The sequence below is a fragment of the Carcharhinus amblyrhynchos genome, chromosome 6 (assembly GCF_965287045.1).
Source record: "Carcharhinus amblyrhynchos chromosome 6, sCarAmb.v2.hapA, whole genome shotgun sequence".
Lineage (NCBI taxonomy): Eukaryota > Metazoa > Chordata > Chondrichthyes > Carcharhiniformes > Carcharhinidae > Carcharhinus > Carcharhinus amblyrhynchos.
This window is the reverse complement of record NC_137329.1, coordinates 12,187,239-12,203,292: the sequence shown is the minus strand read 5'-3', so window position 1 is coordinate 12,203,292 and position 16,054 is coordinate 12,187,239. Positions and strand designations below refer to the sequence as shown.

The window sequence follows — 16,054 nt, the reverse complement described above, 5'->3', positions numbered from 1 at the left end:
AGCCCTCAGAATAAGTCAATAATTTGATTGTGGAAAATGTTGACAAAAATTGGCAGCTCCATATTTAAATGGTGTAGAAGTCGTTGAGACACATTTGGTTTAACAGTGCAGTGATTAACATTCAACCCTCTCGTATAAACTAGCTGTCAGAAAATCTTTAAGTGAGTTCAGATTCTCTGATGATTGGCAAGATGGATTTCGATAAAATTGGCAAATTTTGTCTACACATAGCCGAGAAGACGGCGGCACAGTGGTTAGCACTGCTGCCCCACACCCGCCAGGGACCTGGGTTCAATTTCTGGCTTGGGTCACTGTCTGTGTGGAGCCTGCACCTTCTCCCCATGTCTGCATGGGTTTCCTCCCAGTGCTCTGGTTTCCTCCCACAGCTCAAAGATTGCTGGTTAGGTGCTAAAATTGCCCCTTCGTGTCAAGGGGATAAGCAAGGTAAATACATGGGGTTACGAGGATAGGGCCTGGGTGGGATTGTGGTCAGTGCAGACTCAATGGGCCAAATGACCTCCTTCTGCACTGTAAGGATTCTATGTTTGGCTGGGTTATAGTTTTTATGTTTATTTATTAGTGTCACAAATTGGCTTACATTAATACTGCAATGAAGTTACTGTGAAAATCCCCTCATTGCCACACTCCGGCGCCTGTTTAGGTACACGGAGGGAGTATTTAGCATGGCCAATGCATCTAGCCAGCACATCTTTCAGACTGTGGGAGGAAACCGGAGCACTCAAAGGAAACATGTGCAGACACTGAGAGAACGTGCAAACCCTGCACAGATAGTGACCTTAAGCCAGGATTTGAACCCAGATCCCTGGCACTGTGAGGCAGCAGTGTTAACCATTGTGCCACCATATATGCCTAGAGGAAGCTCCCCGAGCCGCAAACAAATAGTTTGGCCCCAGCAAGGGATGTGATCAGGGGAAGGGTGAGCCTGTTGGATAGTGGGGGAAGGATTGGGGACCGGGTCGGGGACCATGGATGCAGGGAGTCAAAACTGTGTGTTGTGAGTGGTGGGGAGTGGTGGTTGGGGGAGAGCCTCTGATTGGCATGGGAGTCCAGGAAGAAAGCTCACTCCCTACCCCGTTCCCTGATTAGCAGCCCACAGAACCAAACTGTGTTGGCCTCTTTCTCTGCCTGTTGGGTCAGAATAGCTACAGGTGAGTCACTTAATTGCGATCCAAAAGCCAAAGGCCAACTGGCAGCGATAAAACCGTGGTAGGATTGGAGATGGGTGGGTTGGCAATGGGATGCCACAGATAGCAGGGCATGCTTATTTATGTGTCCAGCCGCCCGTTCTCCTGCCCGTGGGTTGCCCACAAAATTTGTAAAAAGTCTGACAACACCAGGTGAAGGGGCTAACCCGAAAGCTAGTGAATTTACTATCAAATAAATCGGTTGGACTGAAACCTGGTGTTGTCAGACTTTTTACTGTGTTTACCCCAGTCCAACGCCCGCATATCCACATCACACACAAAATTTGCCCCATTGACTGGATTCCATAATATAGTTCACAAAAAAAAATGTTTTAGCAAAACATGCAAGGAATTGTCACACTGGGTTAAAAAAAAATGCTGCGTGTTATTTAAAATTCCCAGCACTGAATCTCGGTCGGACCCAGCTGGAGATCGCCAGTTCTTCAACTTGTCTGAAATAAATAATTCCTGGGCTGGGCGGCACAGTGCCACAGTAGTCAGCACGGCTGCCTCACAGCGTCAGGTTCAATTCTGGCCTTGGGCGTCCGTGTGGAGTTTGCACATTCTCCCCATGTCTGCGGGGGTTTCCTCCGAGTGCTCCAATTTCTTCTCACAGTCTGAAGATGTGCAGGTTAGGAGGATTGGCCATGCTAAATTATTCCTAAGTGTCCAAAGATGTGCAGGTTAGGAGGATTGGCCATGCTAAATTATTCCTAAGTGTCCAAAGATGTGCAGGTTAGGAGGATTGGCCATGCTAGATTATTCCTTAGTGCCCAAAGATGTGTGGGTTAGGGGGATTGGCCAAAGTAAAATTGTATGGCGTTAGGGGGATGGGTAAGAAGATCTTTTGGAGGGTTGCTGCAGACTTGATGGGCCAAATGGCCTCTTTCTGCACTGTAGGGATTCTATGTTTCTATGGGGTGTGGGTGTCATTTCCAAGGACAGCATTTATTTCTCATTAACCTGAGAAGGTGCTGGTGAGATGCTTTGATTTGCATCATCTAGGGCATTTCATGGTGAGATTTCTGGGTTAGGTGTTTTCCTCAGTTTTTAGCAGGAAAATATTTGGCATAATGCCAACAGGGTTTTATTGAAGGGGAAATAAAATGATATTCACAAATGATATTTAAGGAATAGTGGAGTGGCACAGAGGCAATAGGATAAATTAGGATCTTGTTAGGTACAAAAATAGCGAGGAAAAGTAAGATTACATCTAGAAATAGAGAGGAGAAAAAGAGAGACAGAAGGGAAAGGTAAGAAAAAAAATTAAAATTTACATTAAAATCAACTACTAGTAGGAATGTGACACCAGATAGGCAGAAAAGTTGAGGCGAGTAATAGTATTATAGCTAGAATATTAATCCAGAAATTCAGCTAATAGTCTGGGGATCCAGGTTTGAAACCCACCATGGCAGGTAGTGGAATTTGAACTCAGTAAAAAATATCTGGAATTAAAAGTCTAATCATGAAACCATTGTCCATTGTTGGAAAAATCCATCTGGTTCACTAATGTCCTTTAGGGAAGGAAATCTGCTGTCCTTACCTGGTCTGGCCTACATGTGACTCCAGAGCCACAGCAATGTGGTTGATTCTCAACTGTCCTCTGACTTGGCCTAGCAAACACTGGGTTCAACGGTGACCAGGGATGGGCAGTGAATGCTGGCCCAGCCAGCAATGCCCACAGCCCACGAATGAATGGAAAGCAATATTTTTCCCTGTCTTGAACCAGCACAAGGGCTGATTTTGAATGGGGTAACCCTAAAATGGCCTGGAGATGGGGGTATTGTGCAAGTAAGGTGGGCTCCTGCAGCCAGAGAGCCAATCACAGGCCTTCTAGCCTGAATGAGGCAGCAGCAGGCTACAATGGAGAGTAAGTGAGGGAAGGGGCCGAGGGGTTCCAAAATGGAAGCTGTGTGCGCGTGTGCATGTGTCTGTGCACCTGTGTGTGTGTGTCTTTGTGTGTGTATGTGTGTGCGTGTGCACCTGTGTGTTTGTGTGTGTGTTTGTATGTGATTTTGTGCATGTATGTGTGTGTATGCATGTGTGTGTGTGCGCATGTGGTATGTGTGTGTGTATGCATGTGTGTGTATATTTGTGTGTGTGTGTGTACGTGTGTGTGTGTGTGTGTGTGTGTGTGTGTTTCTTCTATTTAGACAGGCAGGGGAGAGCCACCAGTTACCCCACCCTCTCCCGCCCCACTCATCAACCTTCCAGTCTGCTGCCAGGAAAATGTCTCCAGACAATTAAATTCTGACCCCTGCCACTTGCAGGACCCTGGAGGCCGATTGGAAAATTCCAGTTGGCCTCCTTTGGTAGGTCTCAGTTGTCTCTTAATGAGCCATTTTGCCCAGCTGTTGTGTACGGACAAACACCCCCCAATCCACCCATTCCCACTACAACTGCATTCCAGCCAGATGGGCTATTTGGAGACCACCACCTGCCTCCCTTCCAAACCTGGGGAAGAGTCAGGGTTCAGCCCCCCACATCTTCAATTATTCCCCCTGAGGCCCAGTGGCATTGCAGGAATAAAAGGAAATTTGTCGTGAATTGGATGCCCTCAACATTAATTACTGGCCCCGTCTTTCTGCTGTGAGTCTGATGTGTTTGAGCACCTTGTGGTGAGCAATAATGATTACACACTCTAACCCAGCAGTTTCTTAAACGCACACAAAGGTTAACAGGGAGCTCAGATGTTCACAGATCTAAAATCACGCTGGTGCAAATCATCCAGCAATTTCTTACTTTTCCTTTCTCTGAAACATATTGCTGGGTTATATACAAACTAAAAACAATACGGGGTCTAAACTTCCCAGCAAATACTGGATGTTAATATTTGGCCTGAATAAATGTTCAGTTCTGAAAGGGCAACTATCCTGCATCAGCGTGGAGCTTGCACGCTTTTTGCGTGGGTTTCCTCCAGATGCTCCGGTTTTCTCCCACAGTCCAAATATGTGAGGGTTTGGTGGATTGGCCATGCTAAATTGCCCCTTAATGTCAAGGCGGCTAGCTAGGGTAAATGCATGGGGTTACGGGGAGAGGGCCTGGGTGGGATTGTTGCAGACACATGGCCCAAATGGTCTCCTTCTGCACTGTAGGATTCTATGATTCTATCTCCACCTTCATTTACCATCGCTTCAGGATTATTTACATTTTTTCAGAGCGTGAAGCATGTCCCCACGGCAGCAATAATTTTGCTGGAATGACCAGCAAGGGAGCTGTAACGGATGTTCGATCTGCTCCGATTACCACACATCTTCTGCTTTCTCAGTGAAAGCAGCAATTCTCTCTGCTCAGATAAAAGCAAATTTGGTTGAATTTTTTGAGGAGGTGACCAGGTGTATAGATGAGGGTAGTGCAGTTGATGTAGTTTATATGGATTTTGGCAAAGGCTTGACAAAGTCCCCATTGGGAGACCTGTAAAATCGCGTGGGATCCAGGGTAATTCGATAAAGTGGATTCAAAAAAAGGATCAGTAGTAGGAGCTTAAAGTTTATTTATTAGTGTCACAAGTAGGCTTATATTAACACTGCAATAAATTTACTGTGAAAATCCCCAAGTCGCCACATTCCGGCACCTGTTTGGGTCAGGTACACTGAGGGAGAATTTAGCATGGGCAGTGCACCTACCCAGCATGTCTTTCAGACTGTGGGAGGAAACCGGAGCTCCTGGGGGAAACCCATGCAGTCACGGGGAGAACATGCAGACTCCTCACAGACAGTTACCCAATCCGGGAATTGAACCCGCATCTCTAGCACCGTGAGACAGTAGTGCTAACCACTGTGCCACCGTGCCAAAAGAGACTCAGGGTGATGATAGTAGGCTGCTTTAGTGACTGGAAGCCAGTGTCCAGTGGTGTACCACAGGGATCTGTGTGGGGCCCCCTTATTATTCGTCATTTATATAAATAAGTTTGATGACTAAGTGCGGTGTAGGATTAGTAAGTTTGCAGATGACACAAAGATTGGACTGGTGGGTAACAGTGAGACAGAGTGTCTTGGGCTTGAAGAAGATATGGATGGAATGGTCAAATGGGCAGATAAGTGGCAGGTGGAATTTAACCTTGTAAAAGTATGATGTGATGCACTTTGGAAAGGGTAATTCGATAACAAAGTACTCAATGAATGCTAGGACACTAGGAAATTCTGTGGAACAAAGGGACTTTGGCATTTTTGTCCACAGATCTCTGAAAGCAGAAGGGCATGTTAGTAGGGTGGTGACAAAGGCATATGGGACACTTGCCTTTATCAATCAAAGCGTAGATTACAAAAACAGGGAAGGCACCTTGGAGTTGTATGGAACTTTGATAAGGCAACAGCTAGAATACTGGCTCGCAGTTCTGGTCACCACATTATTGGAAGGGTTGATTGCACTAGAGGGGATGCAAAGAAGATTTAACTGGATGCTGCCTGGGTTGGAACATTTAAGTTATGAAAAGGGACTTGAATTGCTTTCCTTGGAGCAGAAAAGACTGAGGGGTGGCCTGATTAACAAGATTATGGAAGACATGGACAGAGTGGATAAGGAGCAGCTGCTTGCCTTAGTTGAAGGGTGAGTCACGAGGAGACATAGGTTCATGGTGAGGGGCAGGAGATTCAGGGGAGATGTGAGGAAAAACATTTTTACGCAGATGGTCGTGACGGTCCAGAATGCGCAGCCCACACTAGGGACTCAGGTTCAGTTCTAGCCTTGGGTAATTGTCTGTGTGGAGTTTGCACATTCTCCCCATGTCTGCATGGGTTTCCTTTGCGTACTCTGGTTTCCTCCCACACTCCAAAGATGTGCAGGTTAGGTGGATTGGCCGTGATAAATTGCCCCTTAGTGTCTCAAAATATGTAGTTTCGAAGGATTAAAGTATCTTGATGACACTTGACACATCATAACATTCAGGGCTATGGGCCAAGTGTTGGTGAGATAAGATTAGGTGGAAGTTCATGTTTTTCTAATGTGTCAGCATGGATCTGATGGGCTGAAGGGCCTCTTCTGCACTATATGATTCTATGACTTGCAAATGCTAGAATCTGAACGAAGTATAGAAAATGCTGAAAAATCTCAGCAGATCTGGCAGCATCTGTGGAGAGAGAACAGAGCCAACGTTTCGAGACTGGATAACTCACCTCTCCGCTGACTGACTTGGAGATGTCCAGCCTTATGGGGTGTGTTCAGGGTAAAATACCAGCACAAAACAGTCATAGAATCCCTACAGTGCAGAATAAGACCTTTCAGCCCATCAAGACTGCACTGATTTTCCGATAGTCTCTTACCCAGGCCTTCTCCCCCGTCCTTTCCCCATAACCCCATACATTTACCATGGCTAATCCTTCTGAACTACATATTTTGAGACACTAAGGGACAATTTATAAATCCACCTAACCTGCACATCTTTGGAGTGTGGGAGGAAGCCAGAACACTCAGAGGAAACCCACGCAGACATGGGGAGAATGTGCAAACTCCACATAGACGATTACCCAAGGCTAGAATTGAACCTGGGTCCCTGGTGCTGTGAGGCAGCAGTGCTAACCATTGCGCCACCTTGCTGCCCAAATGTTTCACACCCTCAGGGATGTGAGTCAAAAGAACACAAATTATTTGAATTTTAAGAGTGGTTCCAGAGAAAAACTCAATCAAATGTTGTACAAATTAGAATCATAGAATTATTGCGGTGCAGAAGGAGGTCATTTGGCCCATTGAGCCTGCACCAACAACAACTCCACCCAGGGCCTATCCCCGTAACCCCTCATATTTACCTTGTTAATCCCCAACACAAAGGAGCCATTTAATATGGCCAATCCACCTAAATCTTTGGACTGTGGTAGGAAACTGGAGCACCTGGAGGAAACCCACACAGACACAGGTACTGGAATTTTACCAGCATGTCTGCCCCAGAATTGGGGCAGGCGAGATTTGCAGAACGGAATTCTCCGTTGGCCTCGGGCAGGATATTACAAGCTTTGCCCGAACAAGGTCATAAAATACTGGCCAAGGAGAACGTGTAATCTCCATAAAGACAGTCACCCAAGGTCGGAACTGAGCCTGGATCCCTGGCACTGTGAGGCAGCAGTGCTAACCACTGTTCCCACCACGTCACCCATTAGGAATATACTCACGCCATAGCGGAACGTGCACACTTCTATGCGGTTACAATAGCTGTGGTTACAATATAAAGGAGAATGAGCTTTGAATTCATTTTGTACTTTCTTTAGAATGAAAGGTTGATACCGGGACTTAGCTGCGGGAGTGAAGTTCCTCCCTGTATAACTGTGACCATCAACGCTCCAGCAGACAAACACAAACATGTAGAAATCCTGGAACTGGAATTTCCTCGCTGTTCGGGAAGGCTGGCTACCGATTCGTGGGCCAGTGGAGTAACTCTTGACGTTATTTGCCATCCTCGTTTTTCGAGTCACAGGGAAACAAAATGATCATTTTTGCCTTGGTAGATTTTTTTTTTGGGAACCGGTCTCGCAACTTGTGAGCTGATCAAAAAAATGAAAGCATCAGCCCCAACTTGCCGTCTCCCGGTTCAGATGAATTATGTCAGGCGTTTGGACCAGGCAGCTAAACCTAAGGTCCCTTGCCACCACTTTAAGTCGAGCAGCCAATGGTTCCAGCTGGGGCAGGCCGGGATAACGTCGATTTATTAATTCACTGGAACGAGGAAGGAGCAGGACGGCTAATGGAAGTGACAGGCCTCACCTAAATAATATTCACGTGTAACATCACTAATTTACAACGCCAGCGTGAAAGATATGGCCAAGTGCTGGCGAAGCAGACAGATAGAAATTGAAGCAAATAAACTGACGAGGGCTATAAAAGAAGTTATTAATCCAGAGTGTGAAAATTCACATCGCAGAACAAATCAGGCTTTTAATTATCCGGCCATAAACTTTGAATGAAGGAATCAATTAAAACAGAGTCCATTAATTAGCCAATTACAGTATTTAGTTCCTGACCTGGCCACTTTATACTTCTATAATCAAAAGATTTGGGCAGGTAGGTATGCAATCAGCCAGGCCATCAAGGCTTAGTTGTCCGCTTAAGAACATTTATTGCACAGCCAACTGCAAAAGAGATACAGCCATATATATCTAACTTGCTTCAGTACTAATTGTGCCATGAATAGTCAATGAAAAGGGCTTTCTACACTTGTCCATTGTTAAATCCCCTCAGGTCAAGTCACACCCCTTTTAATCATATGTAATTCTGAAGTGAATATTCCAAACATCTATCATTTAGATGAGTACCAACCTCCGTCTTCCGAATAGCCGTTCCTCGCCAATCCATTACTAATTGGAATAGCTGACAACTCATTCACTTGAACTGTGACATCCTGTATTGATTGTCGCTAATGTTATTGCCCTTTATGAAATGAGAGATGAAAGGTGCTCAACTTTATTTCCTGAATTCATTCTATTCTTTACATGACACGTTTTTTAACTGAGAGCTCAGATTGTAGAAACACGGGGAATAGGAGTAGCAGGGAAGCCTATCGAGCCTGCTCCACCGTCCAATTAGATCATCTACCTCAGTGCCATTTTCCCCACATTAGACCCCACACCCTTTACTGTCCAGAAACCGATCAACCGCTGCCTTGAACACACTCAAAGGGTGGAACTTTTCCGTCCCACCCCCATGGGAGGTGGGACACGGACCATCGCAAATGTCCGTTGACCTCTGGCAGGGTTTTTTGGTCTTGGAGCAAGTGCAGCCTGAAAATCGCACCCAAAGGGTGGGATTTTACAGCCTCGCTTGTCCCGTCGTCGTAAAATCCCACCTGAGTTCAGCTGACCTTTCCATTGCCCGCTCCTCATCTGCTCCAAAACTGTGGTTGGCGGAGCAGTAAAGTTCAGGCCTGAGCCTCCACAGCCCTTTGAGCTAGAGAATTCCAGAGATCTACCACCCACTGAGGTAAGAAATTCCTCTTAACCTCAGTCCTAAATGGCCTGCCCCTTGTTCTGAGACTGTGTACCTTGGTTTGAGACCCCTGCCGCCCTCCCCAGCCAGGGGAAAGGGCCTCTCTTCATCTAACTTGTCGAGCTCTGTAAGAATTACTTATGTTTCAATTAGATCAACTCTCATTCTTCTAAACTAATCTCCAGTGTGAGATCTGTGAAAGATCAGAAACAATAATAACCTCTAGTTCGATGACCCGGAGTTTGCTGCAATAATTTGTAATGGGTGGCACAGTGGGCACGGCGGTTAGCCTCACAGTGCCAGGGTCACGGGTTCGATTCCTGGCTTGGGTCACTGTCTGTGTGGAGTTTGCATGTTCTCCCTGTGTCTGCGTGGGTTTTCTCTGGGTGCTTCGGTTTCCTCCCACACTCCAAAGATGTGAAGGGTGTGTCAGGGGGATTAGCAGGGCAAATGTGTGGTGTTACGGGGATCGGGTGAGATTGCGGTCAGTGTAGACCCGATGGGCTGAATGGCCTCCTTCTGTACATTCGCTGTTGGCCTCAGGCAGGATCTTACAAGCCTCAGGCAGGCGAGGCAGTAAAATTCAGGCATGTGAGTCTGTTTTCCAAAGGGTTACTGTTGATGTCCCCACCGACTGTAAACAAGTAGAAATCACCGAACTGGTGAAAACCTCCACATGAGATTTAACAGGGTGTTTGAAGATGTACCAAGCTCCAGTGTACATTAAGCTCTCTGAGATAATAATTATTAGACCCCCCATGATCGATGCTTTGATAAAAATATCTTCCCCTAATTTCCAAATCTTCTGAATTATATTAATGCAATGAGTCAAAATCAATTTTTATTATTAAACATATTGATGCTATTTGAAGATTGTCTTCTGCAATCTTATTCTCTCAAAGTCCTGTGCATGCTCAGTTTTATTTTTCTTGAAAGTAAGACGTCCTGTAATGCAGTGCATAGTGTCCCTGCCCTTTAGCCAGAAGCACTGTGTTTGAGCCGCATCCCAGGACTTGGTGGCCAAGGAAGTCAGAGACGTTGAGTGTGCAACCTGCAAATGCTTCCAACAGGCCAGTGTCAGGCCATTAGAGTGGGAAAGACTCCTGGTCAGCCATGCTTCCTGTGAAGTGCAGCTTGGTATGGCTCCTGCTCTGCCAGGACCACAATAACCTACAAAAGGTCATGAATGTAGCCCAATCCAAGGTGCAAACCAGCCTCCCATTCATTGACTCTGCGTACACTTCCCACTGCCTCAGTAAAGCAGCCAGCATAATTAAGGACCCCATGCACCCCGGACACTCTCTCTTCCACCTTCTTCCATTGGGAAAAAGATACAAAAGTGTGAGGGGGTCATGTACCAACTGACTCAAGAACAGCTTCTTCCCTGCTGCCATCAGACTTTTGAATGGACCGACCGGATAGAAACACAGAAATTAGAAGCAGGAGTAGGTCATACGGCCCTTCAAGCCTGCTCTGCCATGGATTTTTATCATGGCATCATCAAATTCAATATCCTGATCCCTCCTTTATCCCTTGATCCCTTTAGCCTCAAGTGAGATACCTAATATAGAAATGTAGAACCTGAACATAGTTACATATAGAAACTAATGTATATTCAGCTGATCTTTCTCTTTACCCTACCTCTAGTTGCTACACTATATTATGCACCGTATCCTTTCCTTCTCCCCTATGTACTCCATGAATGGTATGTTTTGCTAGTGTAGCATGCAAGAAACAACACTTTTCACTGTATCCCAGTACACGTGACAATAATAAATCGAGTCTGGCTAAGCATTTCACACGGCTTTCCTCCTGCGCAAATGTACCCTTGTAGCTGGTGGCTGAAAAGAGATTCTTCCTCGTTTGTTCACCAACCAGACTCACTGCTCCTCCTCTTCCACTGGAATCACCAGCCAACACCTGTTCTTTCATCCCTTCAGCAGCGGAGAATAGCACCTCCGTTTGGCCCATTTTAGTTTTGCTTGTTCCCGCTAACCCCCTTCCACCTGCTGCCTTCGCGCAGGCAGTCTGCTGTAACTGCTCCCCCGCTGATCAATGGCAAACAGGATAATGAGGCAGGTGGGCTTGTTAGAATTTCCATGGGGGGGGGGGGGGGGGGGCGGCGTCCCTCAAGTCAGCGGCAGCAGCTCATTCCAAGCACGCTGCCTGGCACACTTCTCCCAAGCCCACCCTGCCTCCCGTGATTTCCCGCAGTACCAAGCGAAGCAGGAGACAGCTTCGACGTAGCACATCCTAATCAAACCGAACAGCAGGCACGCATTCTGTCCATAACTTGATTGTAATCGGTTGCTGAGGATTGTAGAATGAATCATCATTTCTTCTATGTTGAAAACAAAATCGTATAATCTTCGCAGTTCAGAAGGAGACCATTCGGCCTATCGAGCCTGCACTGACCACAATCCCACCCAGGACCTATCCCAGGCCACTGAGTTTGGAGATGAGTTTTGTGGGAATAATAGTGTTGAAGACTAAGCTGTAGTCAATAAAAAGGAGGCTGACGTAGGTGTCCTTGTTATCTAGGTGTTCCAGGGTTGGGTGCAGGGCCAGGGAAATGGCATCTGCTGTAGACCTGTTGCAGCGATAGGCAAACTGTAGTGGATCCAGGTAGTCCAGGAGGCTGGAATTGATTCGTGCCGTGACTAACCTTTCGAAGCGCTTCATAATGATGGGTGTCAGATCCACCGGCTGATAGGCATTAGGGCACGTCGCTCGGTTTTTCTTAGGTACCAGGATGATGGTCGTCTTCTTGAAGCAGATAGGGACCTCAGGTTGTTGTGAAGAGAGGTTGAAGATGTCTGTGAGTACCCCCCGCCAGCTGATCCGCACAGGATCTGAGTGCGTGTCTGGGTCCCCTATCCGGGCCAGTTGCTTTCCGTGGGTCGACCTTCAAGAAAGCTGCTCTGCCATCTGCAATGGTGATCCCAATACAGGCTCACCCAGGGCGTCCAGGATGGAGGGCATGCCCTCACTGACCTCTTACTCAAAATGGGCATAGAATGCATTGAGCTCATCGGGGAGAGGTGTGTTGAAGTCAATGATTTTACATGCCTTCATCTTTGTAGCCTATTGTGCTTTACAGACCTTGCCATAGTTGGTGGGGGTTGGTGTGGCTAGCCTGGGACTCTAGCTTGGTCCGGTAATGTCTTTTGGCATCTTTGATGGATCCCCTTAGATCGTATCCGGCTTTCTGGTATAGGTCAGTGTTACCTGAGTTGAACACCTCAGACCTGGACTTCAGCAAGCTGTGGATATCCCTGTTCATCCATGGTTTCTGGTTGGGGAACACACGGATTTGCTTCTTTGGCACACAGTCTTCTACACACTTACTGATGAAGTCAGTTACTGTAGTGGCGTACCCGTTCAGGCTGGTCACAGAGTTATTAAATACTGACCAGTCCACTGACTCCAAGCAGCCCCAGGGGAGATCATCTGATTCCTCAGACCAACATTGCACGACTCTCTTTGATAGATTCTCCCGCTTCAGTTTTTGCTTGTAAGCTGGGAGCAGGAGCACAGCCTTGTGGGCTGATTTGAAGTGTGGGCGGGCGATAGAACCGTAGGCATGTTTGATATTTGTGTAATAGTGGTCTCGGATGTTTGGGCCTCTGGTTGAACAGGAGATGTGTTGGTGGTACGGTCTTGAGCTTGGCCTGATTGAAGCCCCCAGCCACGACGAACAAGGCCTCGAAATTTTTTTAACTCAAGGCTATTCATATTGGTGCATATTTCATCCAATGTGATCTTCACGTCTGCGTGGATTGGGATGTAAACTGTCATCAAGATAACAGCGGTAAACTCCCGCAGAAGGTAGTACAAAGAACAAAGAAAATTATAGCACAGGAACAGGCCTTTTGCCCTCCAAGCCTGCACTGACCATGCTGCCCGAACTAAACCCCCCTTCCAGGGACCATATCCCTCTATTCCCATCCTATTTATGTATTTGTCAAGATGCCCCTTAAAAGTCACTACCGTATCCACTTCCACTACCTCCCCCGAGTTCCAGGCACCTATCACCCTCTGTGTAAAAAATCTGCCTCATACGTTTCCTTTAAACCTTGCCCCTCACACCTTAAGAGCCTAGTAATTAACTCATCCACCCTAGGAAAAAGTAGTAGGGGCAGCATTTTTGCATTAGGTATTCTAGATCTGGGGAACAGAAAGTTGTGATGTAGAGATGCTGGCGTTGGACTGGGCTAAACACAGTAAGAAGTCTCACAACACCAGGCTGAAGCCCAACCAGTTTATTTGACAGTAAACCCACAGGCTTTCAGAAATGCTGTTCCTTCATCAGGAGTGTGGAAAGTGAGGCCGCAGCTGGAGTACTGTGTGCAGTTTTGGGCGCCGCACCTGCGCAAGGATATTTTGGCCTTGGAGGGAGTGCAGAGGAGGTTTACTAGGCTGATACCGGAGTTGAGGGGATTGAGCTATGAGGAGAGGCTGAATAAACTGGGCTTGTACTCGTTAGAGTTTAGAAGAATGAGGGGAGATCTCATTGAGACGTATAAGATGATGAATGGGATGGATAGGATAGAGGTGGAGAGACTCTTCCCGCTCAAAAAAGACAGTAGGACTAGGGGGCACAGCCTCAAGATAAAGGGGGGGCGTTTTAGAACGGAGTTGAGGAGGAACTTCTTCACTCAAAGGGTGGTGAATCTCTGGAATTCTCTGCCCGTTGAAGTGGTGGAGGCTGCCTCGCTAAATATTTTCAAGAAGCGGGTTGATGGGTTTTTGATAAGAGAGGGGATTAAGGGTTATGGGGAGAGGGCGGGAAAGTGGAACTGAGCCACTTCAGATCAGCCATGATCTTATTGAATGGCGGGGCAGGCTCGAAGGGCTGGATGGCCTACTCCTGCTCCTATTTCTTATGTTCTTATGTTCTTATTAAAGTGTGCGGAAACAGAAAGTTGCCAGTGTTGCTACATCTAGGCACCACAAGGTGTTGATTAGGAAGCAGACACCACCTCCCTTAGCCTTGCCTGAGGCTGCTGTATGGTCCATTTGATGGATTGAAAAGCCCTTTGGGGGGGGGGGGGATCTTTCGGGTGAGAAGGCCTTTGGTTATAGGGCACTGTCTGGTGAAGCAGGAGTGAGCCACATCTCCGTGAAACAGAGTACACGGCAGTCCCTCAGTTCTCCTGGGAAAGTACGTCTGGCTCTAAGTTTGTCTAGCTTGTTTTCCAGAGACTGGACATTTGCAAGGAGTAAGCTGGGGAAGCTGGGTGGGGGGTGGAGGGAGCAGGAGGTGGGGGGGGGTGGGGGGGGGGGGGGGGGTGGGCTTGGGACCATTTTGTTCCACTTTTACCTGCAGACCTGCACATTTTCCACACTTCTCTGCTTCTTTTCGAGCCTGAGAGATGATGATAGTGGTTTGAGGTGTTAAGGGTATGGTTGTATCCAATGAAGTTCTTCACTCTGGTCAGTGTGCGGATAATGGATTTGCTGCCTTGCTTGCTGCAGTCTCTGCATCGGTCTCAAACCCACTTAAGAATGAAAATAGTTAAGATATCCAAACAAAAGCAAACTGGTTTTATATTTACAATCAGAAGTGAAATGTAAGTCGCCAAAGTCCCAGGTAACTGTAGGCTGCTCTTCCCCCATTTTCAGAGTGAGAGCTGACTGGTGGTGAGTTAACCTGAGGATCACCACACCACACACGAGGTTGAGAAGGCTCAAGTTGAGTAACCTCAACTGGTATGAGAACTGAACTCACGCCACCCAGCCAACTGAGCTAACAGATCCCTGAATTGGACACATAAAGCATAGTACTTGCTGTCTTTATTTCTGTTTGTGGGAAGATCTCATAAGATCTAATAACAACCCTCAAACCATGGAGATCTAACTTCCTTGCAGAGTTTACAGATCTGACAACTCGCTTACTGCATTTATAATGTAAAGAAGATTTGTTGCTTTTCGAATAAAGTACTGCTGTCTGTTATATCGCTGAAGTTCTTTATCTGAGTCTGTTTGAGAACGAAAGCACATTGTGTGTGCAAGTATTATCAGAGCAAGACTGCTTTTGTTGTGTGGAAACCCTGCTTTCAAGGCTGCTGCTTTGTCACTCTGCGCCTGCAAAACCAATATATATTTTTCACAGAAGGCTTTGAGGTAATTTTTTAACCCTTTCATGGATTGAGTTTTGTCGTCAACGTGGCAAGCACTATTCCTTGGCACTCAGCACAAAGTCCAGGCCAGTTATAAATGCCCAGCTTGTGAAGTGATGTGAAAGCACTGATGTTATCTCGGAGAAGAAACATTGATTATTTTTAAAAATACTGAGTGTTTTCAATCTCAAAGAGCAAAGAAAATTACAGCGCAGGAACAGGTCCTTCAGCCCTCCAAGCCTGCACCAACCATGCTGCCCAACTGAACCCCCTACCCCAAAGCCCTTCATTCCCATCCTATTCATGTATTTGTCCAGACGCCCTTTAAAAGTTACTCTCGTCTCTGCTTCCACTATCTCCCCTGGCAGCGAGTTCCAGGCACCCACCACCTTCTGTGTAACAAACTTGCCTGACACATCTCCTTTAAACCTTGCCCCTCCTCGCACCTTAGACCTATGCCCCCTCGTAATTGAATCTTCCACCCCGGGGAAAAGCTTCTGACTGTCCATTCTGTCCATGCCTCTCATAATCTCGCTGTGAACCCTGAATAGGGGCATTGGTCATGAGCAAGTCGCGACAGTTAGATCGCGTCACTTGGATATTTCCCTCAAGCGACCGTTTTGCGGTGGTCGTTTGTTATTCAGACGTTCTGGTCATGCTCGAGTCATACACACGCTTAAAAAAGTGTTTTTTTTTTCTCTCCAGCATTCTGTGAGGAAGGCTGCCTGAATGGCGGAAGCTGTGTCGCCCCACAGATGTGTGCCTGTCCGCCCGGATTCACAGGAAGCGGCTGCCAGACAGGTACAGTCAACATTC

At 46.8% G+C, this 16,054-nt stretch overlaps 1 protein-coding gene across 1 annotated transcript in view; it reads left to right on the top strand.

Annotated features, from left to right (window-relative positions):
- The window catches only part of LOC145343701 (protein kinase C-binding protein NELL1-like), an 828,548-nt gene that overhangs the window by 611,913 nt on the left and 200,581 nt on the right, over nucleotides 1–16,054 (top strand). Inside the window, exon 15 of the mRNA XM_080189909.1 lies at nucleotides 15,944–16,039. Coding sequence (XP_080046035.1) covers nucleotides 15,944–16,039 — 96 coding nt within the window. The remainder of the gene's footprint in view (nucleotides 1–15,943; nucleotides 16,040–16,054) is intronic.